Source organism: Trachypithecus francoisi, unplaced genomic scaffold, assembly GCF_009764315.1.
Source record: "Trachypithecus francoisi isolate TF-2019V2 unplaced genomic scaffold, Tfra_2.0 Contig01440, whole genome shotgun sequence".
Classification (NCBI taxonomy): domain Eukaryota; kingdom Metazoa; phylum Chordata; class Mammalia; order Primates; family Cercopithecidae; genus Trachypithecus; species Trachypithecus francoisi.
Window position 1 is genome coordinate 28,110,116 of NW_022681431.1, and position 20,027 is coordinate 28,130,142.

The 20,027-nt window shown below is 41.6% G+C and overlaps 2 protein-coding genes across 5 annotated transcripts in view; one reads left to right on the forward strand and one right to left on the reverse strand.

Annotated features, from left to right (window-relative positions):
- Positions 1–20,027, forward strand: part of IDO2 (indoleamine 2,3-dioxygenase 2) — a 72,170-nt gene that overhangs the window by 17,276 nt on the left and 34,867 nt on the right. For 3 of the 4 annotated variants that reach the window (XM_033231994.1, XM_033231986.1, XM_033232004.1), the window contains exons 3-4: positions 1,813–1,908; positions 17,439–17,558. In XM_033231994.1, the coding sequence (XP_033087885.1) occupies positions 1,813–1,908; positions 17,439–17,558 (216 nt within the window). Of the gene's footprint in view, positions 1–1,812; positions 1,909–10,528; positions 10,688–17,438; positions 17,559–20,027 lie in introns of those variants that run through there. The other variant, XM_033232015.1, reaches the window with a different exon arrangement.
- LOC117095236 (small EDRK-rich factor 2-like) lies at positions 16,318–16,843 on the reverse strand. The gene has a single exon (XM_033232027.1). It carries the CDS (start codon positions 16,785–16,787, stop codon positions 16,608–16,610), a length of 180 nt encoding a protein of 59 aa, XP_033087918.1. The 5' UTR covers positions 16,788–16,843; the 3' UTR covers positions 16,318–16,607.

A 20,027-nucleotide genomic window follows, 5' to 3' on the forward strand; every position in this document is an offset into this window, starting at 1 on the left:
GGGTTGATTCCAAGTCTTTGCTATTGTGAATAGTGCCACAATAAACATACGTGTGCATGTGTCTTTATAGCAGCATGATTTATGATCCTTTGGGTATACACCCAGTAATGGGATGGCTGGGTCATATGGTACATCTAGTTCTAGATCCTTGAGGAATCGCCATACTGTTTTCCATAATGGTTGAACTAGTTTACAATCCCACCAACAGTGTAAATGTGTTCCTATTTCTCCACATCCTCTCCAGCACCTGTTGTTTCCTGACTTTTTAATGATTGCCATTCTAACTGGTGTGAGATGGTATCTCATTGTGGTTTTGATTTGCATTTCTCTGATGGCCAGTGATGATGAGCATTTTCATGTAACTTTCTAGGCTCGTCTTTCATCATCCTTTTGATGCAGGATTTTTGGCTCCTTAGTTCAGCAGAATTCAGGATCTCATGCCATGACCAGGAAGAGTTAGGCAGGTAGACATAATGAAGGATGAGGACGATGCAATTTATTACGTGAAAGGGGAGCTCTCTGCAAAGAGAGGGGTTTCTCCAGCAGGCTCCCACCTCACAATGGAGTACCAGGACTTTCACAGGCAAGCTGAAAAGGCTAGGCTCCTCCCTAGCGTAAGGCACAAATTCCTGGTGGTTGCACCAGTTTTCCTAGTATGCATGTGGGCGTGCCCAAGCAAACCATAGGTAGCATCAGAAAAGGCAACATTTGATTACTTAAAAGGCATTATTGAGAAAGAATCAATTGGGAAAGGGTGGGCCAACAGGGAAAGTTTTCCCTCTGTGTCACGGGTTTCATCTGGGACCAGGAGTCCGGTCTTTCAGCCTTTGGACTGTTTTGGGCTTGAAGGTGGGGTTTCACAGGGACCCTTCCCTATCTGCCTAGGCATCTGTCTGCCTCTTGCCTCTATCACTTTCTCTTGAGTTTTATATTTTAGCAACACTGAGTCATCTGTGTCCCAGAAAGCACCCATATCTGTTTATCTGCTGTCCCCTCTATCTTTACTACCTTCCCTTCTTCACATTTCAACCCAAAAAAGTCACTTCTCCTCCAAAAATTGGGATCATCTGTCATATTTTTATGAATATTTCCCTTTAATTCCTCACAACAGCTGACATAATTAACTACTTCCTCTTCTTTGCAAGTTCTTTGGCTTACACAGATATCAGTAATTAAACATATTTTACCGCATTGGCATATATCTGACTAATGTGTTTTTCTTCTGTACTAGAGCATATGCTCCTTAGTCATCTGTGTATCTGAGGTGAGCACATGGCCTATGTAGCATATGGTGCATTCTCAATGTTTGTTCAACATGCAGAGAAAAGTAATCTACATTTTCTCTATTTTCTACTTCCTCAACACACTAACATTTGAATCCTGCTTCTATGACCCTGACCTAAATTTCTATTAAATGTACATAGATAAACTAATATGTATTTGCGACTTCCTAATATTGTTTTGATTTTTAAAGAGGTCAATCTTACTTTAACTCTGTAGTGATGCATTCGACCTTCTGATGATTCTCTACTTCTGTGAAATCCTCTACTGTCTTGACTTCTATAGGGTCGTTCTATTCAAGCTCATTGAACGTCTGTCCCTATGTTTTTGATCTGTATTGCTGCAATTAGTTCCTCTATCTGCCTTGTGAATATTCTCCATTGTGCTAATCTAGGCTTTCTTCTCCTTTTACTTTTCATGTTACCTCATTGACTTGAATTCCCCTGAAGACTGAAATGTGAAAATAGCTATTCCTGGAAGCCCCTTTCCAGAGAGGTCTAAAATATTTACATGTTTCTATTTTAAATGCAGAAAGAACTTCCAGATCATTACAGGTCTTGGATGGAAATTGCCAACAAACTTCCTCAATTGATTGATGCTCACCAGCTTCGAGCTCATGTGGACAAGGTATTGTTCTCTTCACCCCCTTATCACATTCTGTTTTCATCGTCATACCACTTTTATTAGCCTTGTGGAAGTGTGTCAATTGATCATTACCATTGAACTTATCAGCTAAGCTATCTCTACCTTCCCGGAAAACAGAATGACCCCTTCTGATACTGTGTTTTTCTAAGGTTTCCAGAGTCAGCACAAAACAATGCCTGTCACATACCAATCACTCACCAAATGTTTGTTTAAAGAAGAATCTGGGTGAGAATGATAAACTAATGGACAAGGTATGGCCTAGGAAGGCCAGCTTGGAAATTCTTAGGTTCCTCATTCCATGTACGTGCTCAGGGCTCTGTTGTTGCTGAGGGGGTCTACCTCGATTTTGTCCTGGGTGTTATAGAATAGTTAAATGGAGCGAATTTCTGAATTATAAAATTGGCCACGGGTTCTACAGAAACATCCAATAAGCCTGTAAATTCCACAAAAGTATTTATTAGGCTGGTACAAAAGTAATTGCAGTTTTTGCCATTACTTTTAATGACAAAAATCGCAAATACTTTTGTACCAACCTAATAGCTACGTAACCCTGAAAAAGTTACTGAACTCTGTAATCCCACTTCCTTATTTATAAAATGTGAGAAACTCTGGTCTCATAGTATTGTTATGGGAACTAAATCACTTTCAAAGTGGCCCCTTTGTAGTTCTTGTCCTATTATAGCATTCAGTATACATTCATTACTTCCCTGTAGTCTCTTCTCCATCTGTCTTAATCTTACTACTTTGGAGTACCACATAATTGCAGAAGTCCACGAAAAGTTTTCTACTGTCCAAAAGTCCCCTTTGCTGATGGATAATATTGAATGTCTAGAATTACAAATTCTTTTTAAAATACTCATTGAATGCCTGCTCTGTGCAAAGCACTAGAACCCTGTAGAAGATGAATAAGGGACTGGCTTCAATGTCTATGAAGATAGCAAACTAAGCAGAGTAATTTCTTTGCCTGATAGATAAAATATTGTGTTGACAAGACCAAAGAAATCCAAAAATAAGAAAAAAATTAAGAAAATAACTGTAAACACAGAAAAATAGAGAAAAGTTCCAATGATGGAATAAAAAAGGATTTTTTTGACCATATTAAGCAAATCATGTAAAAAATCCAGAAATAAGTTTACAGGACCCATGTCAAGTATTTAACCAAAGCAGAAGGAGATCCCCATGAGTCTCCCTTTCCCATCTCAGAATAGCAGAGAAGAGAAGCAAGGGAAGCCTGGAACAGTTGGCAGGAGGGCAGGTTAGAATTCAGTTTGTGAACTATGAGGTCCTCTGCCGCAGGCATTCACCAGGCTTTATTTGATTAAACTGCCGTAAAAGAAGAGAAGGACTTGTCAAATTGGGGCTCCTCCTAGCACAGCATTGAAACCAGTCCCTATTATTTCTTGGCCTTTTGGCTAAAATTGAGTGTGAAATCCATCACCTAACATTTGTACTGGGTTTAGGCTGGGTGCAGTGGCTCACGCCTGTAATTCTAGCACTTTGGGAGGCCAAGGCTGGCGGATTGCCTGAGCTCAGGAGTTCGAGACCAGCCTGAGCAACATGGTGAAACCATGTCTCTACTAAAAATACAAAAAATTAGGCGGGTGTGGTGGCACATGCCTGTAGTCCCAGCTATTTGGGAGGCTGAAGCAGGAGAATTGCTTGAACCTGGGAGACAGAGGTTGTAGTTAGCTGAGATCATACCACTGAACTCCCTCTGGGCCACAGAGTGAGACTCTGTCTCAAAAAACAAAACAAAACAAACAAACTATATATATATATATAAATTTTTACTGGGTTTAGTAGTGTCTTCCTAGAAGTCATGTTCATGCATAATCTGTGAAAGTGGTCTTATTTGGAAATAGGATGTGTATAGATGTATTCACGTTAAGCTGTGGTGATACTGGATTAAATTCTATATGATGAGTTTCCTTATAAGAAGAGGAAAAATCAAACACAGGGACACAGACACAAGGGTAAACATCACGTGAAGATGGAGGTAGAATTGGAATGATGCATTGGCAAGCCAAGATATGCCAAGGATTGCTGGCAGCCACCAAGAGTTAGGAGAGAGGCATGGAACAGAATGGAACAAATTCTCCCTCAGAGGCTCCAGAAGAAACCAACCCTATTGATACCTTAATTTGGGACTTCTATCTTCCATAACTGTGGCAGACTACATTTCTGCTGTTTTAAGTCATGCCATTTGTGGTCATTAGTTATGGTAGCCCATAAAACTAAAACAACACTCTTGGTCTCTATCACTCCTTTTTTTTTTGAGACAGAGTCTCACTCTGTCTCCCAGGCTGGAGTGCAGTGGTACGATCTTGGCTCACTGCAACCTCCACCTCCCAGGTTCAAGCAATTTTCCTGCCTCAGCCTCCTGAGTAGCTGGGACTACAGGCACCAGCCACCACGCCCATCTAATTTTTGTATTTGTAGTAGAGATGGGGTTTCACCATCTCCTAACCTTGTGATCCACCAGCCTCCCAAAGTGCTGGGATTATAGGCGTGAGCCACTGTGCACAGCCTCTATCCCTACTTTTAATTGCCTAGAAAATATCTAACAAATTAAGGCCAGTTTTTAGATTTACCACCAAAGGCTGAGACTGAAACAGGAATTGTTTGTGAGAAGTAAATACAATAGTTTCCAGAGACTGAATCAGGAATTTTCTGTGATAGGCAAATATGATAGTTTCCATAACCACAGATGGAGCTATAGACAAAAACATGTTTTCTGGATCCTTTACTTGCTACAGACAACAGAATAAGTGAATTTACAGCTTTGATCTTACAGTGAACCTAAGCCAACCACCTTGTCTTAGAATGTCTCAACATATCTATCTGTATCTTGAAACAAAATATATTAATTGGCTTAGACCCATCCACTCACATTTCCCAGGAAGACATGATCAGAGGGAGCTATGCAAGAAGAAATCCAGCGGAATTCTGGAAATACAATAAGAAAATCCATAGTAGACACTAATCTTAATAAAACTAACCTTTGTTCATGAATTTGAATACACAGAATTGCCAAATAATATGGAAAAAATGGGCAACTCAAAAAGAAGAAGGTAGCCCACTTGGCATTGCGGACCAATGGCCTCAAATAAATAATTAAGATGATATTAGTGCTTTAAATATTCTATTTTGTGTATACAGTATATTGCCTTCATAAATTAAGAGAAAACTGATATATAAAAAGAACTATTAGAAATAAAAAGCCACACACATCCAAAAACTCCTCAATATAAACTCAACAAATTCAGTAAAACATTGATTGCAAAAAATATATATAGTGATTTAGGGACTTCCTTGAGAAATTTCATAAAGCATAAAGCAAAAATCAAAGAGTGCAAACTATCAGAAAAATAAACATACATAAAAAAGAGAAATACAGGGGATCCAAATTCATTATCATGGAGTCCTATAAGCAGATGGATGGAGGAAAAGTAAAACTTCCAACATATAAGCACAAATTTTTTAGACCTTAAGAAATATTTGAGTTTTTTATATCAGAAAGAAATGGGGTGAGGGTTGGGGGGCACATGTAAATACTCAGATGAAATTGTGAATTTTTTAGCACAAAGAAATCTGAATGTTCATAGAAAACAAAAATGAAAAACAGTTTATTTACAGAGTAAATACATAGGACTGTTTACCTGCAATGCTAAATATTAAAAGACAGTTTCTTTTCTTTTTTTTTGAGACGAAGTTTCACTCGTCGCCCAGGTTGGAGTGCAGTGGTGCGATCTTGGCTCACTGCAACCTCTGCCTCTGGGTTCAAGCAATTCTCCTGCCTCAGCTTCCCAAGTAGCTGGGATTACAGGTGCCCACCACCACGCCCAGCTAATTTTTGTACTTTTAGTAGAGACGGGGTTTCACCATGTTGGCCAGGCTGGTCTCAAACTCCTGACTTCAGGTAATCCACCCGTCTTGGCCTCCCAGAGTGCTGGGATTACAGACATGAGCCACCATGCCAGCCTAAAAGACAATTTCATACCTATTTGGATGGCTAAATTGTTTTTTTTAATCTGGCCATATCAAATGCTGAAGAGGATGTGTAGCAATAGAGACTGTCATTCATTGCTGGTTGAAATGCAAAATGGTACAGCCAATTTGAAAACTAGCTTGGCAGATTCTTATAAAATGAAACATAGATTTACCACACAACTCAGCAATAGCATTCCTAAGTATTTATCCAAGTAAATGGGAAATTTATGTTCCCAGAAAAGAAAATCTATATGTGAATGTTTATAACAGCTTTATTCATAATCACCAAAAAAAAAAAAAAAAAAAGACTTGAAGAAAACAGGATATCTCTCAACAGGGGAATGAATAAACCAAGTTATAGTAATTGTACATTGTAGAATAGATAGTGGAATAGTATTCAGTGATACAAATGATTGAACAATTAATTTGTGCAATGACAGGGATGAACCTTAAATACATTTACCTAAATGAAAGATGTCAGGCCTATATTTTATGATTCTTTTCAAATGACTTTCTAGAAAAGGCAAAACTAAAAGGATGAAATATACCTTTATGGTTACCAGAGACAGACAAGGAGTTGGTAGTTGACTGCAAAGGTAACATATAGGGGAATGTTTAGCATGATTGAACTGTTTTATATGGCATTCAGGTGATGGATATATGGCTCTAGGCACTGAAAAACCCATAGAATTGTATGTCACAAAGAATGGACTTTCATGTACGCAAATTTAAAAAAATAAACCAGAATATTGGGAGAATACTAGGATGGAATGCAGACTGTGACAAATAAAACTAACTGGACTCTCAGCAAACTAACACAGGAACAGAAACCAAACATCGCATGTTTTTACTCATAAGTGGGAGTTGAACAATGAAAACACATGGACACAGGGAGGGGAACATCACACACTGGGGCCTGTTGGGCGGTGGGGGGCTAGGGGAGGGAGAGCATTAGGACAAATACTTAATGCATGAGGAGCTTAAAACCTAGATGATGGGTTGACAGATGCAGCAAACCACCATGGCACATGTGTACCTATGCAACAAACCTGCACGTTCTGCACATGTATCCCAGAACTTAAAGTAAAATTTTAAAGACGTGAAAAAACAAAAAAAAAAAACCAACCTAACTGGACAACAAATGCACTATATAACCTCGATGAGGAGAGTGGGGATCAGGGAAAGGAACAGACTTAAATTACTCCAGAAAATACTGTTGTGCTGTGACTAGAATCTATAAGGCTTATGGTAAATGAAACTTTATGTGATCACTATACTCTAATTGGTAAATCAGTTTTCCACGGGGTGCAGGTGAACAGTTGTGAAACTGCTTTACATGTAGTCATAACTTTGCATTTTGCAGATATTTCAATTTTTACAAATTGAAGATTCGTGGCAACCTTGCATCAGGCAAGTCTGTCAACCCCATTTTTCCAATAGTGTGTGCGCATTTGGTGTCTGTGTGTCATATTTTAATAATTCTCACAATATTTAAAACTTTTTCTTTACTATTACATCTGTTACAGTGATCTGTGATCAGTGATCTTCAATGTTACTATCATAATTGTTTTGAAGGTGCCATAAACTGTGCCCCTATAAGTCCTGAAACTTAATTGGTAAATGTATGTGTTCTGACTGCTCCACTGACCAGCCATTACCCCATCTCTCTCCCCCTTCTCAGGCCTCCTGGTTTCCTGAGACATAATAATATTGAAATTAGGCCAATTAATAATCCTACATTGGCCTCTAAGTGTTCAAGTGAAAGGAGTTGCATGTCTCTCACTTTACAAATCTAAAACTAGAGCCTGGCCATGCTGGCTCATGCCTGTAATCCCAGCACTTTGGGAAGCCAATGCAGGGGGATCACCTGAGGTCAGGAGTTCGAGACCAGCCTGGCCAACATGGTGAGACCTCGTCTCTACTAAAAATACAAAAATTAGCCGGGGGTGGTGATGCACACCTGTAATCCCAGCTACTCAGGAGGCTGAGGCAGAAGAACCATTTGAACCCGGGAGATGGAGGTTGCAGCGAGCCGAGATAACGCGATCGCACTCCAGCCTGGGAAATAAGAGTAAAACTCCGTCTCAGAAAAAAAAAAAAAAAAAAATTCTAAAGCTAGAAATGATTAAGCTTGGTGAGAAGGTCATGTCAAAACCAGATAGGCTTAAAGCTGGGCCTCTTTTGCCAAACAGCCAAGCTGGGAGTGCAAAGAAAAAGTTTTTGAGAAAAATTAAAAGTGCTACTCCAGTGAACACACGAATGACAAGAAAGCAAAAGAGCCTTATTGCTGATATAGAGAAAGTTTGAGTGTTTTGGATAGAAGATCAAACCAGCCACAACTTCAAACCAAAGCCTAATTCAGAGAAAGGCCCTAACTCTCTTCAATTTTACGAAGTCTGAGAGGGGTAAAGAAGCTGCAGAAAAAAAAGTGTTAAGGTAGCAGAGTTTGGTTCATGAAGTATGATGCAAGAAGCCATCTCCACACCATAAAAGTGCAAGGTGAAGCAGCAAGTGCTGATGGAGAAGCTGCAGCAAATTATCCAGAAGATCCAGCTGAAATTATTGATGAAGGTGGCTACATTTATTTTTTATTTTTATTATTCATTAATTTATTTATTTTGAGACAAAGTTTTGTTCTGTCCCACAGACTGGAGTGCAATGGCGTGATGTTGGCTCACTGCAACCTCCACCTCCCAGGTTCAAGTAATTCTCCTGCCTCAGCCTCCCCAGTAGCTGGGATTACAGGCATCTGCCTCAACACCTGACTAATTTTTGTATTTTTAGTAGAGACAGGAGTTCATCACATTGGCCAGGCTGGTCTTGAACTTCTGACCTCAGGTGATCCACCCACCTTGGCTTCCCAAAGTGCTGGGATTACAGGCATGAGCCACCAGGCCCAACCAGTAGCTACATTTAAAAATAGGTGTTCAGTGTAGACAAAACCATCTTTTAGTGGAAGAAGATTCCATCCAGGACTTACTTTTTTTTTTTTCTTTTGAGACAGAGTCTCACTCTGTTGCCAGACTGGAGTGCAGTGGCGCAATCTCAGCTCACTGCCACCTCTGCCTCCCGGGTTCAAGTGATTTTCCTGCCTCAACCTCCCGAGTAGCTGGGACTACAGGCGTGTGTCTCCATGCCCAGCTAATTTTTGCAGTTTTAGTAGAGACAGTGTTTCACCACATTGGCCAGGATGGTCTCTATCTCTGACCTCGTGATCCACCCACCTTGGCCTCCCAAAGTGCTGGGATTACTGGCATGAGCCACTACGCCTGGCCCAGGACTTTCATAGTTAGAAAAAAGTCAATGCCTGGCTTGAAAGGACAGGCGGACTATCTTGTTAGGGGCTAGTGCAGCTGTTGATTTTATCTTAGGGCCCTTACCAGTCATGCTAAATCTACTCTGCCTGTGCTCTATAAACGGACAATAAAGCCTGGCATATCTATTTACAGCATGCTTTCCTGAATATTTTAAGCTCACTGTTGCGACCTACTGTTCAGAAAAAAAAAATTCCTTTCAAAATACTACTGCTTTTTAACAATGGCTCTGGTCACCCATGGGCTCTAATGGAGATGTACAAGGAAATAAATGTTGTTTTCGTGTCTGCTAACACATTTGTTCTGCAACCTATGGATCAAGGAGTCATTTTGGTTTTCAAGTCTTATTGTTTAAGAATTATATTTTGTGACCAGGTGCGGTGGCTCACGCCTGTAATCCCAGCACTTTGGGAAGCTGAGGCAGGCAGATCACGAGGTCAGGAGATTGAGACCATTCTGGCTAACGTGGTGAAACCCTGTCTCTACTAAAAATACAAAAAATTAGCCAGGCGTGGTGGTGGGTGTCTGTAGTCCCAGCTGCTGGGGAGGCTGAGACAGGAGAATGGCGTGAACCCGGGAGGCGGAGCTTGCAGTGAGCTGAGATCACGCCAGTGCACTCCAGCCTGGGCGACAGAGAAAGTCCATCTCAAATAAATAAATAAATAATAAAAAAAATAAAAACTATACTTTGTAAGGCTATTTCTGACACAGATAGTGATTTCTTCCAAGAATTTGGGCAAAGCCAGATGGAAACCTGGAAAGGATTCACTATTCTAGATACTATTACAAGCATTCATGATTTATGGAGGATGTCAAAATAAAACATTAATAGGAGTCTGCAAGAAGTCAACCCTTATGGATGACTTTGAGGGGTTCAAGACTTGAGCAGAGGAAGTCACTGCAGATGTGGCAGAAATAGTATGAGAACTAAAATTAGAAGTGGAATCTGATTTTGTAACTGAGTTGCTGCAATCTCATGATTGAACTTTCCTTTTCTTTTTTTTTTTTTTTTTGAGACAGAGTTTCGCTCTCGTTGTCCAGACTGGAGTGCAGTGGTGCAGTCTTGGCTCACTGCAGGCTCTGCCTCCCGGGTTCAAGCAATTCTCCTGCCTCAGTCCCCTGAGTACCTAGGATTATAGGCACCTGCCACCACGCCCAGCTAATTTTTTGTATTAGCTGTGATCCCAGCTACTTGGGAGGCTGAAGCAGGAGAATGCTTGAACCCGGGAGGCAGAGGTTGCAGTGAATCAAGATCTTGCCACTGCATTCCAGCCTGGGTAACAGAGCAAGACTCCATCTCAAAAAAAAAAAAAAAGTTCTACTGGGGAAAAAATGCTAACAAACAGATTGCATGCATGCAACGGAGAAATCATTTGTGAAAGGAAGAGTCAATTGATGTGGCAAACTGCCTTGTTATCGTAAGCCACCCCAACCTTCAGCAACCAACATCCTGAACAGTAAGTAGCCATCAGCACTGAAGCAGGGCTCTCCACCAGCAAAGAGATTATGACTCACTGAAGGCTCAGATGATCATTAGCATATTTTAGCAATAAAGTACTTTATAATTAAGGCATAAAGTACTTTATAATGTACATTGTTTTTCTAGACATAATGCTATTGCACACTTTATGTTGTTAACATAACTTTTACATGCACTGGGAAGCCATTAAATGTGTGTGATTTGCTTTATTGGGATAGTCACTTTATTGTGGTGGTCTGGAATTGAGCCCTGAATATCTCCAAGGTATGCCTGTATATACTTGGGTTGAACAATAAGTAAATAGATGGTGGATGATGTTTTACTGTGAGTGAGGGAAGTTACAGATTAGCAAGGGGTAGGAGGAAAAGCTAGAATTAATAGGTGTTACTGCATTAGAGTTGGAGACATCAGTATTATGTCCAGAACTGGTGAGTTCTTGGTCTCGCTGACTTCAAGCATGAAGCCATGGACCCTCGCAGTGAGTGTTACAATTCTTAAAGATGGTGTGTCCACAGTTTGTTCCTTCAGATGTTCTGATGTGTCCGCAGTTTCTTCCTTCTGGTGGGTTCGTGGTCTCGCTGACTTCAGCAGTGAAGCTGTAGACTCTGGCAGTGAGTGTTACAGCTCTTAAAGGCCGTGTGTCTGGAGTTGTGGGTTCTTCCCGGTGGGTTCGCGATCTCGCTGGCTTCAGGAGTGAAGTTGCAGACCTTCGCAGTGAGTTTTACAGCTCATAAAGGCAGCGTGGACCCAGAGTGAGCAGCAGCAAGATTTATTGTAAAGAGCAAAAAAACAAAGCTTCCACAGTGTGGATGGGGACCCAGGCACGTTGCCGCGGCTGGGCAGCCTGCTTTTATTCCCTTACCTGGCCCCACCCACATCCTGCTGATTGGTCCATTTTACAGAAAGTTGATTGGTCCGTTTGACAGCACGCTGACTGTTGCCTTGACAATCCTTTAGCTAGATACAGAGTGCTAAACCATAACTCTTAACGCGAGAGTCCACAGCTTCATTCTTGAAGTCAGCAAGACCAAGAACCCACCAATTCCAGACACAGTATGAAGTCATGTTTTGTTTAATATTTATAAATACATATGAATGTATAATACTACTTACATATGCCTATATAATGAGTTATATGTATGTATATACACACACACACGTTTCCTAGATCTATCCACTGCAAGGATCTGGAATTAGTGACATCCCAGTAGCAATGAGTAAACCAACTGCCCAGATAAATACCTTTCTCCAATAACAGTAGCCTGGTCTTCTTGAAGAAATAGCTGATAATAGACCATGCGTGGTGGCTCTTGCCTGTAATCCCAGCACTTTGGGAGGCCGAGGCGGGTGGATCCCAAGGTCAGGAGTTCAAGACCAGCATGGCTAAGATGGTGAAGCCCCATCTCTACTAAAAATACAAAAATTAGCCGGGTGTGGTGGTAGGTGCCTGTAATCCCAGCTACTTGGGAGGCTGAGGCAGGGAATTGCTTGAACCCAGGAGGTGGAGGTTGCAGTGTCTGAGATCGTGCCACTGCACTCCAGCCTGGGTAACAGAGTGAGACTCCATCTCAAAAAAAAAAAAAAAAGAAAAAAAGAAAAAGAAAAAGAAAAAAAAAAAAGCAAAGAAACAACTGATAATAAACCTCCCGTAGGGAAAATACAAAAAGACCCCAGAACATCTTGTCCCACTAGAAAGTGGGAGAGTGCTCAGAAAGGTTGAGTAGATGTCACATGGAACACAGGAGCCAACTGAAAGAGCTATCAATGGCCAGGCTGGAGCAGTATGAGCAAGAAAATACATCAAGTAGCACTGGAGTGTGATTGAAAGTAAAAATTAAATATACACCTGTTCATAATGTTATTTTATTTAAAAAGACAATTTAGAAATATTTGTAAAGTTTTAGCAAAAAAAAGAAAAATTAAGAACCCAGAATTGTATTGTTCATCTATGAGTACAGAAAGACATGATATCCATCAAACCAAGAAGTAAGAAAATACAACATTCAAGTATTTTGTCTCAGTTGCTCAGGAATTATTCCAATAAAGTGAATACAATTTAGAATCAAGGACTTAGGGAAGAAAAATATGAGTATGTAAGAAACACTGTGAAACAATGAAACCAATAAATTTTATGGTCATTGTAATCATTGATAATGTGACTGTGAAATAAGAAAATAATTTCCAAAATAATTTGTGAGTGCATTGTGTGTAGGTACATATTCTTGTGACCAAGTCCTGATAGAATGATACAGTTAAACTCCTATTTCTTTTTAACAAAACTTGGGACATAGTGGAATGACAGTTGTAAAACTAAAATCATGGATTTTCTTGTTTTTTTTTTTTTTTTTTTTTCCTGAAATGGAGTCTCGCTGTGTCTCCCAGGCTGGAGTGTAGTGGGACAATCTTGACTCACTGCAACCTCTGCCTCCCGGGTTCAAGCGATTCTCCTGCCTCAGCCTCCCGGGATTACAGGCTCCTGCCACCACATCCAGCTAATTTTTTACATTTTTGGTAGAGACTGGGTTTCACCAAAATCCTACTGGTCTTGAACTCCTGACCTGAAGTGATCCACCCGCCTTGGCCTCTCAAAGTGCTGGGATTACAGGCGTGAGCCACTGCGCCCAGCCAAAATAATGTTTGTATTGGTGTGCTATGCCGGATTATAAAAGAAAGGAACCAGAAAAATATTACATAGTTAACAGCGAAGTAAGATTTGTGCTGTCAGTTATCATGACATGTTATAAAACCATAGAAATTCTGACCAATAACCAAGGGAACCAAAACTTAATAGACGACCTACATACAGACCCATGTGTGTATGGAATACACACTAAACACGGGACAGGGGTGAAATGTTGGGAACACGATGGTAGTAACATGACTGGTAATCCATACATAGAGTTTGCACATAGCAAAATGATTAACTGGCTCTGCTCTTTTCACCACAAGCAAAAATAAGTTCATTCAAGATGAATACAAACTTAAATGTCAAAATCAAAAATATTTCATCTGTTGGAAGAAAATGTTGGAGAGTATCTTTATGTACTGGCATGAAGGAAGAATTTTCTAGGGTTGGGTGCAGTGGCTCACGCCTGTAATCCCAGCACTTTGGGAGGCCGAGATAGATGGATCACCTGAGGTCAGGAGTTTGAGACCAGCCTGGCCAATGTGGTGAAACCCCATCTCTACTGAAAAGACACAAAATTGACTGGGCGTCGTGGCTCACGCCTGTAATCCCAGTACTTTGGGAGGCCTAGGTGGGTGGATCACAAAGTCAAGAGATTGAGACCATCCTAGCCAATATGGTGAAAACTCATCTCTACTAAAAATAAAAAAATTAGCTGGGCATGGTGGTGCGCACCTGTAGTCCCATCTATTTGGGAGGCTGAGGCAGGAGAATAGCTTGAACCCAGGAGGAAGAGGTTGCAGTGAACCGAGATTGCACGACTGCACACCAGCCTGGCGAAAGAGCGAGACTCTGTCTAAAAAAAAAAAAAAAAAATACACAAAATTAGCTGGGTGTGGTGGCATGTGCCTGTAATCTCAGCTATTCGGGAGACTGAGGCAGGAGAATCACTCGAACCCAGGAGGCAGAGGTTGCAGTGAGCCGAGATTGTGCCATCGTGCCATTGCAGTCTAGCCTGGGCAACAGTGAGAGACTCCATCTCAAAAAAGAAAAAAAAAAAAAAAGATTTTTCTAATAAGGCATAACATCGGAATATTTTTTTTCTTTTTCTTTTTTTTTTTTTTTTTTTTTTTGAGACAGAGTCTCGCTCTGTTGCCCAGGCTGGAGTGCATTGGCGCGATCTTGGCTCATTGCAAACTCTGCCTCCTGGGTTCATGCCATTCAACATTGAAGTATTTTTCTGATATACTTGATATCCTTAAAACAGGACCTCTGTTCATCAAAATAGGCTGAAAGACAATGAAAGCCAAGCCACAAACTGAGAGAAGATATTGTCATACATATACATGAAAAGAAGATTTGTATCCTGAATATATAAAATCCTGTAAATTGGTCAGAGAAACAACCAAATAGAAAACAATGTTCAACAGACATTGTGTGGAATAGAAAACATAAGTTCCCAATATATCATCTGAAAAATGCAAACTACCATTAATAGTCAAGAAAATGAAAGTCAAAACCATAATGGGATAACATAACCATACAACTGAAAAATGCTTAAAGTCTGGCATGAACAGGTATTGGCAGGAATATAAAACACCTGAATCTTTTATTCACTGTGGGTGGGTACAATCTCTCTCAAAAATTGCTTGTGATTATCTGGCAATGTTGAAGATATACATCCTATTAATGAAGAACTCCCTTTTTGTGTATATAAATACCTTAGAGCTTCCTAGGCCTGCGTACTGATAACTGCGTACTCTGAAAGGTATGAAAGTATTGTTTATCATAGCAAAAATACATGAAATAACTGTGAAAATAAGTAAACTGCAGATGCATCCAGTAATGATGAGTGTCAAAGCCATAACATTGATGAGAAAAGAAAATCATAGAATATCCTGTATTCAGTATAATTCCATTATGTTAAGTTCAAAAGCATTCAAACTAAATAATCAATATATTTTGAGATGGAGTCTTGCTTTGTCCCCCAGGATAGAGTGCAGTGGGAACATCCTGGCTCACTGCAACCTCCACCTCCCAGGTTCAGGTTATTTCCCAGCCTTAGCCTCCCAAGTAGCTGGGACTACAGGTGAGCACCACCATGCCTAGCTAATTTTTGTGTTTTTGTAGAGATGGGGTTTCACCATGTTGGCCAGGCTGGTCTCAAACTCCTGACCTCAAGTGATCTGCCTGTCTCAGCTTCGCAGAATGCTGGGATTACAGGTGTGAGTCACCATGCCTGGCCAATAATATATTGTTCAGTGACGTACATATATGAATTTTGAAGGATATATAAATAGCGAGGAAATAACAAATACAAAATTCAACAAACAGATACTCTTGAGGAGCAAGCAGGATATTACAATCAATACAAGGCACACAGAGGGTTACAAAAATGTTGGTCAAGTTCTATTTCTTAAGCTGAGTGATGAGTGAATATGTGTTTGCTTATGTCTACTCTTTTGGTTGTAAATAGATATTGCATATGTTTAATTTATATTCATGGTATATAAATTCATGAAATGCTTCTAATAAATAGGAAGTTATAAGATGCATTTCAAAGTGTTCAGCAGAAAATAGTGCGAACATGTTGACCTGAATCATGTTGCAGATTCTAAAGAAATGTTCACAATGGTTCCGAGAAGCTCCTCAAACTTCATTTTTGCTTTTAGAGGGAAAATCACATATTTAGCCCTCCCAAACTGAGGCCAGAGACTGTCAAAATGTTAGCTGAGTAGCATTAAGAAAAGCATTGAAGGTAGAGTACCTTTCCATTGTGATGGAAACCCACAAATTAGTATTTCTGTTTTTAGTCCAATATTATTTCTGCTAATTAACAGATTTTTAATACATTTGTCATTCGGACAAATAATTTTGTGCTCGTGTCCTCAAAGTCATTTGCAATTCAGAACAAATTGACTTAGAAATAAAATGTGATTAATATTTTTTATTTATTTTTGAGAAAAGTATTAATAATTTTCTTTTTTTTTTTTTTTTTTAATTACAAAGCTACTTTTAATACTTTGGGATGAGCCCCACAGGAATAAAAAACACTGGGAAGGGGTAACCCCCTCACCCCCGGGAGTGGCCCAGGGGGAGAGAGGCTACCTGAGGGGAAGGAAGCACAAAAGGGACCCACTGCAGACTCAGGGCAAAGGGAATGCCACCGGTGCTGGGACCTGTAAGCACTACAGGAGGAAACGCGAGCGTGGTGGGACTGGCTCCAGGCACACAGGCGAAGGGCAAGAGGGTTGGACACGAAGCCACAAAGCTACTTGGGTTCCTCCTTCTTCTCGTTTGCCTTTTTCTGCTTCTGCTGCATGATCTCCGAGTCCCTCTGCTTGCGGGCGGCAGCAGAAAGCTCGTCATCTCGGCGCTTTCCCTTAACCGAGTCGCTCTGCTTTTTCATATTCTTCTGGCGGGCGAGCTCACGCTGGTTACCGCGGGTCATGGCGACAGCAGCGGCTCCGACCTGCCTCCGTTACGTCCCCTCAATAATTTTCTAATAGTATATCTTTCAAATGTGTCTAGCCATAATAAAAATAATTATATGACACTCAAAATAAATTAGGCATGGAGGGCGGAGATGGAGGGGGTGTGAAAAGCCCCACGCAGCATCAGGGGTTGTGTTTCTGCTCCTGTTGGATAGAGAGAGGAACACCCACCGCACAGGGCTGTTGCAGGGTCAGTGATAGCAAGCAGGCCACAGTATTAGGATAAGACAGCCTTGTAAAAGTTGCCATGCAAGACCCCTAGGAAATAAGCCCGCTCAGTCCTTGGAGTTAAGTATCCTACAACATTCCAGCCAAGCAGTGACTTTGGGGATGGAGACGGGAGGCTGCCACAGCCGTGGGGACAAACTGTGGGCTCAGGTGGGTGGTTAGGTTCTTCCTGTGCAAAGTCGTGTGGGCCACCTCCCATACTGCAGGATCCTGGGTCTGGGGATAAATGGGTGTGTGTGCGGGCTCTTTGTTCCTTCATTAAAATACAACCCATGCCTTGCACCCAAAGGTCCCTTCACATCCCAGGTCCCCAGGCCCCGTTCCCTCCCCTGTCCCTGTTCCCATCCCTCCTCTGACGGTATTTGGATTTTCCTGAACAGATGCCCTTGCTGAGCTGCCAGTTCCTGAAAGGTCACCGAGAGCAGCGCCTGGCCCACCTGGTCCTGAGCTTCCTCACCATGGGTTATGTCTGGCAGGAAGGAGAGGCCCAGCCAGCAGAGGTGAGGGCCAGAGAGCTGCTTCTCCTGTTACCTGCAGGTTGGCTGCGCCTGGAGTAACGTGCTCCCTGCTTGGTGCTACACTGTTTTCCCAGAAAATGGGTACTTTCTTCTTCTCGATGGGCATCAGTTTAAGCAAGGATGAAGGGTTCATTTATTATTATTTATTATTGATTTTATTTTGAGACAGTCTCACTCTGTCACTCAGGCTGGAGAGCAGTGGGATGATCTTGGTTTGCTGCAACCTCCCCTTCCAGGTTCAAGTAATTCTCCTGCCTCAGCCTTTTGAGTAGCTGGGACTACAGGCACCCACCACCACGCCTGGCTAGTTTTTGTATTTTTAGTAGAGATGGGTTTCACCATGTTGCCGAGGCTGGTCTCGAACTCTTGACCTCAGGTAATCTGCCTGCCTCGGCCTCCCAGAGTGCTGGGATTATAGGCGTGAGTCACTGCGCCCAACCTGAAGGGCCATTTAAATGAAGGAATTTTTTATTTTTTTTTCTAAGAAGCTAATTTGTTTTTTAAACTGATAGCTATTTCTTCCTTTTATAAGCTTTTGAATTTGTTTTTGTTTGTTTGTTTTTTGGCACCCTTTTCCAAGAATGTTTGAAGAGCTTCATGTGAAGGCGGATTGCTTTTTTGCTTTAAAACAGGGTCGCACTATGTTGCCCAGGCTGGAGTGCAGTGGTGCAATCATAGCTCACTGCAGCCTCAACTCCTCCCGGGCTCAAGCGACCCTCACACCTCAGCCTCCCGAGAAGCTGGGGCTAGCAGCACGTACCGCCACACCCAGCTAATCGTTAAAACTTTTTTGTAGAGATGAGGGTCTTGCTCTTTTGCCCAGGCTGCTCTTAAACTCCTGGCCTCAAGTGATCCTCCTGCCTTTGCCTCCCGTCCTGGGATTATAGGCATGAGCCACCATGCTGGACCTGAAGACAGACTCTGAGAATTCATAAAGACCTCACAGCATTTTGTACTCTTACTTATATAAGTTATCCAGGTTGCTCTTCATAATCCTGTAAAGTAACGAGAGCCATACCAGGCCCATTTTACAACTGAAAAGCACAGACGCTTATTTCCTTAATCAAGGTCAGACAGCATGTTAGTGGAAAAGCCAAGGCCAGAACCCAGATCTTCTGATTTTACTAGTGCAGTCTTCTTTCCCCAGGGGACATATTGATATTTACAACACTCATCTTCATTATTTTTTTTTAATACTGCTTTCTATCCAGCCAATTATTAGTCTGTCTTTTAATATTTCATCCAAATCTTCTGAATCATTATATAACTTTGTACAGTTTCCATCCACAGTGTCAGTTACTATTCCTTGTCAGTTTTAAAAGTGTGCCTTTCCCAGAAATCAGGGAGTTACCCATGTCCTAGAACTCCATGGTGAAGAGAGCAGCCTATGCCCACTGTGTTTGCCTGATTGATCTTACCTCTTGTCTCTCAGGGAAACAAAGGAGACTCAGGAAGAGGAACAGTGTAGAGTCACTTCAGCCTTGTTATTTGTCAGTGCATATCTTCTTTTTTTTGATGCAGAGTTTTACTCTTGTTGCCCAGGCTAGAGTGCAGTGGCGTGATCTCGGCTCACTGCAACCTTGGCTTCCTGGGTCCAAGGGATTCTCCGGCCTCAGCCTTCTGAGTAGCTGGGATTACAGGCACCTGTCATCATGGCCAGCTATTTTTTTTTTTTTTTTTGTATTTTTAGTAGAGACAGGGTTTCACCATGTTGGCCAGGCTGATCTCGAACTCCTGACCTCAGGTGATCCACCCACCTGGGTCTCCCAAAGTGCTGTGATTACAGGCATGGGCCCCAGCACCCGGCCAGTGCATTGCATTTTTAAAACAGTGTGTCTGATGCTGAAAAGTTTGAAGTCTAAGCACATCCCAGTGGGTCTGCTTTAGACCATCCCCTCTGCAAACCATTATCCTAAATTGGGGTTTGAGGGAGAGAAGAGCGATAGGGGAAGGAAGTCTTCTCCTCCCAGCTGTGCCCTGGTAGTTCCAGGGAACCGGGAGGCTCCTCATACCCACCATCTCGCCTCAGATCACCTTTCGCTTTCTTTGTTTCTCCTCCCTTGACTTTTCAGCTCAGAAAGTACCTAGCTTTCCAGTGCCTTCTGAGGAAAGTGTACCCGAGGTTCACACTGCAAAACCTTTTAAAGCTCTTCATTGTTTTCCACCCAAGAAAAAATTCAAGGGAAAAATGAAGGCAAAAGCAGGGCATTCTTAATGGATATTTTATCTTAAGGAGAAATGAAAATGGAGAAGGAAGAGGGGGCGCAAGGAAGAGGTTTGAATCTAGACTCGTTCAGCCTTTACCTCCAATAGAGAACCCCATGCAGCTTTTCTGGACTTGTGACTGATAAAGCGCTGTGGAGGGCTCGTTGGATAAAAAAGGGTGAAGGGGTCTGTCCTGCGGTGGCTTCCTTGAAGGTGTTACTGGGTTTGACTAATGAGTGAGAGACA

Excerpts from the sequence above, each read along its gene's own strand:
- LOC117095236 (XM_033232027.1), bottom strand. The coding sequence starts at position 16,787 with ATGACCCGCGGTAACCAGCGTGAGCTCGCCCGCCAGAAGAATATGAAA.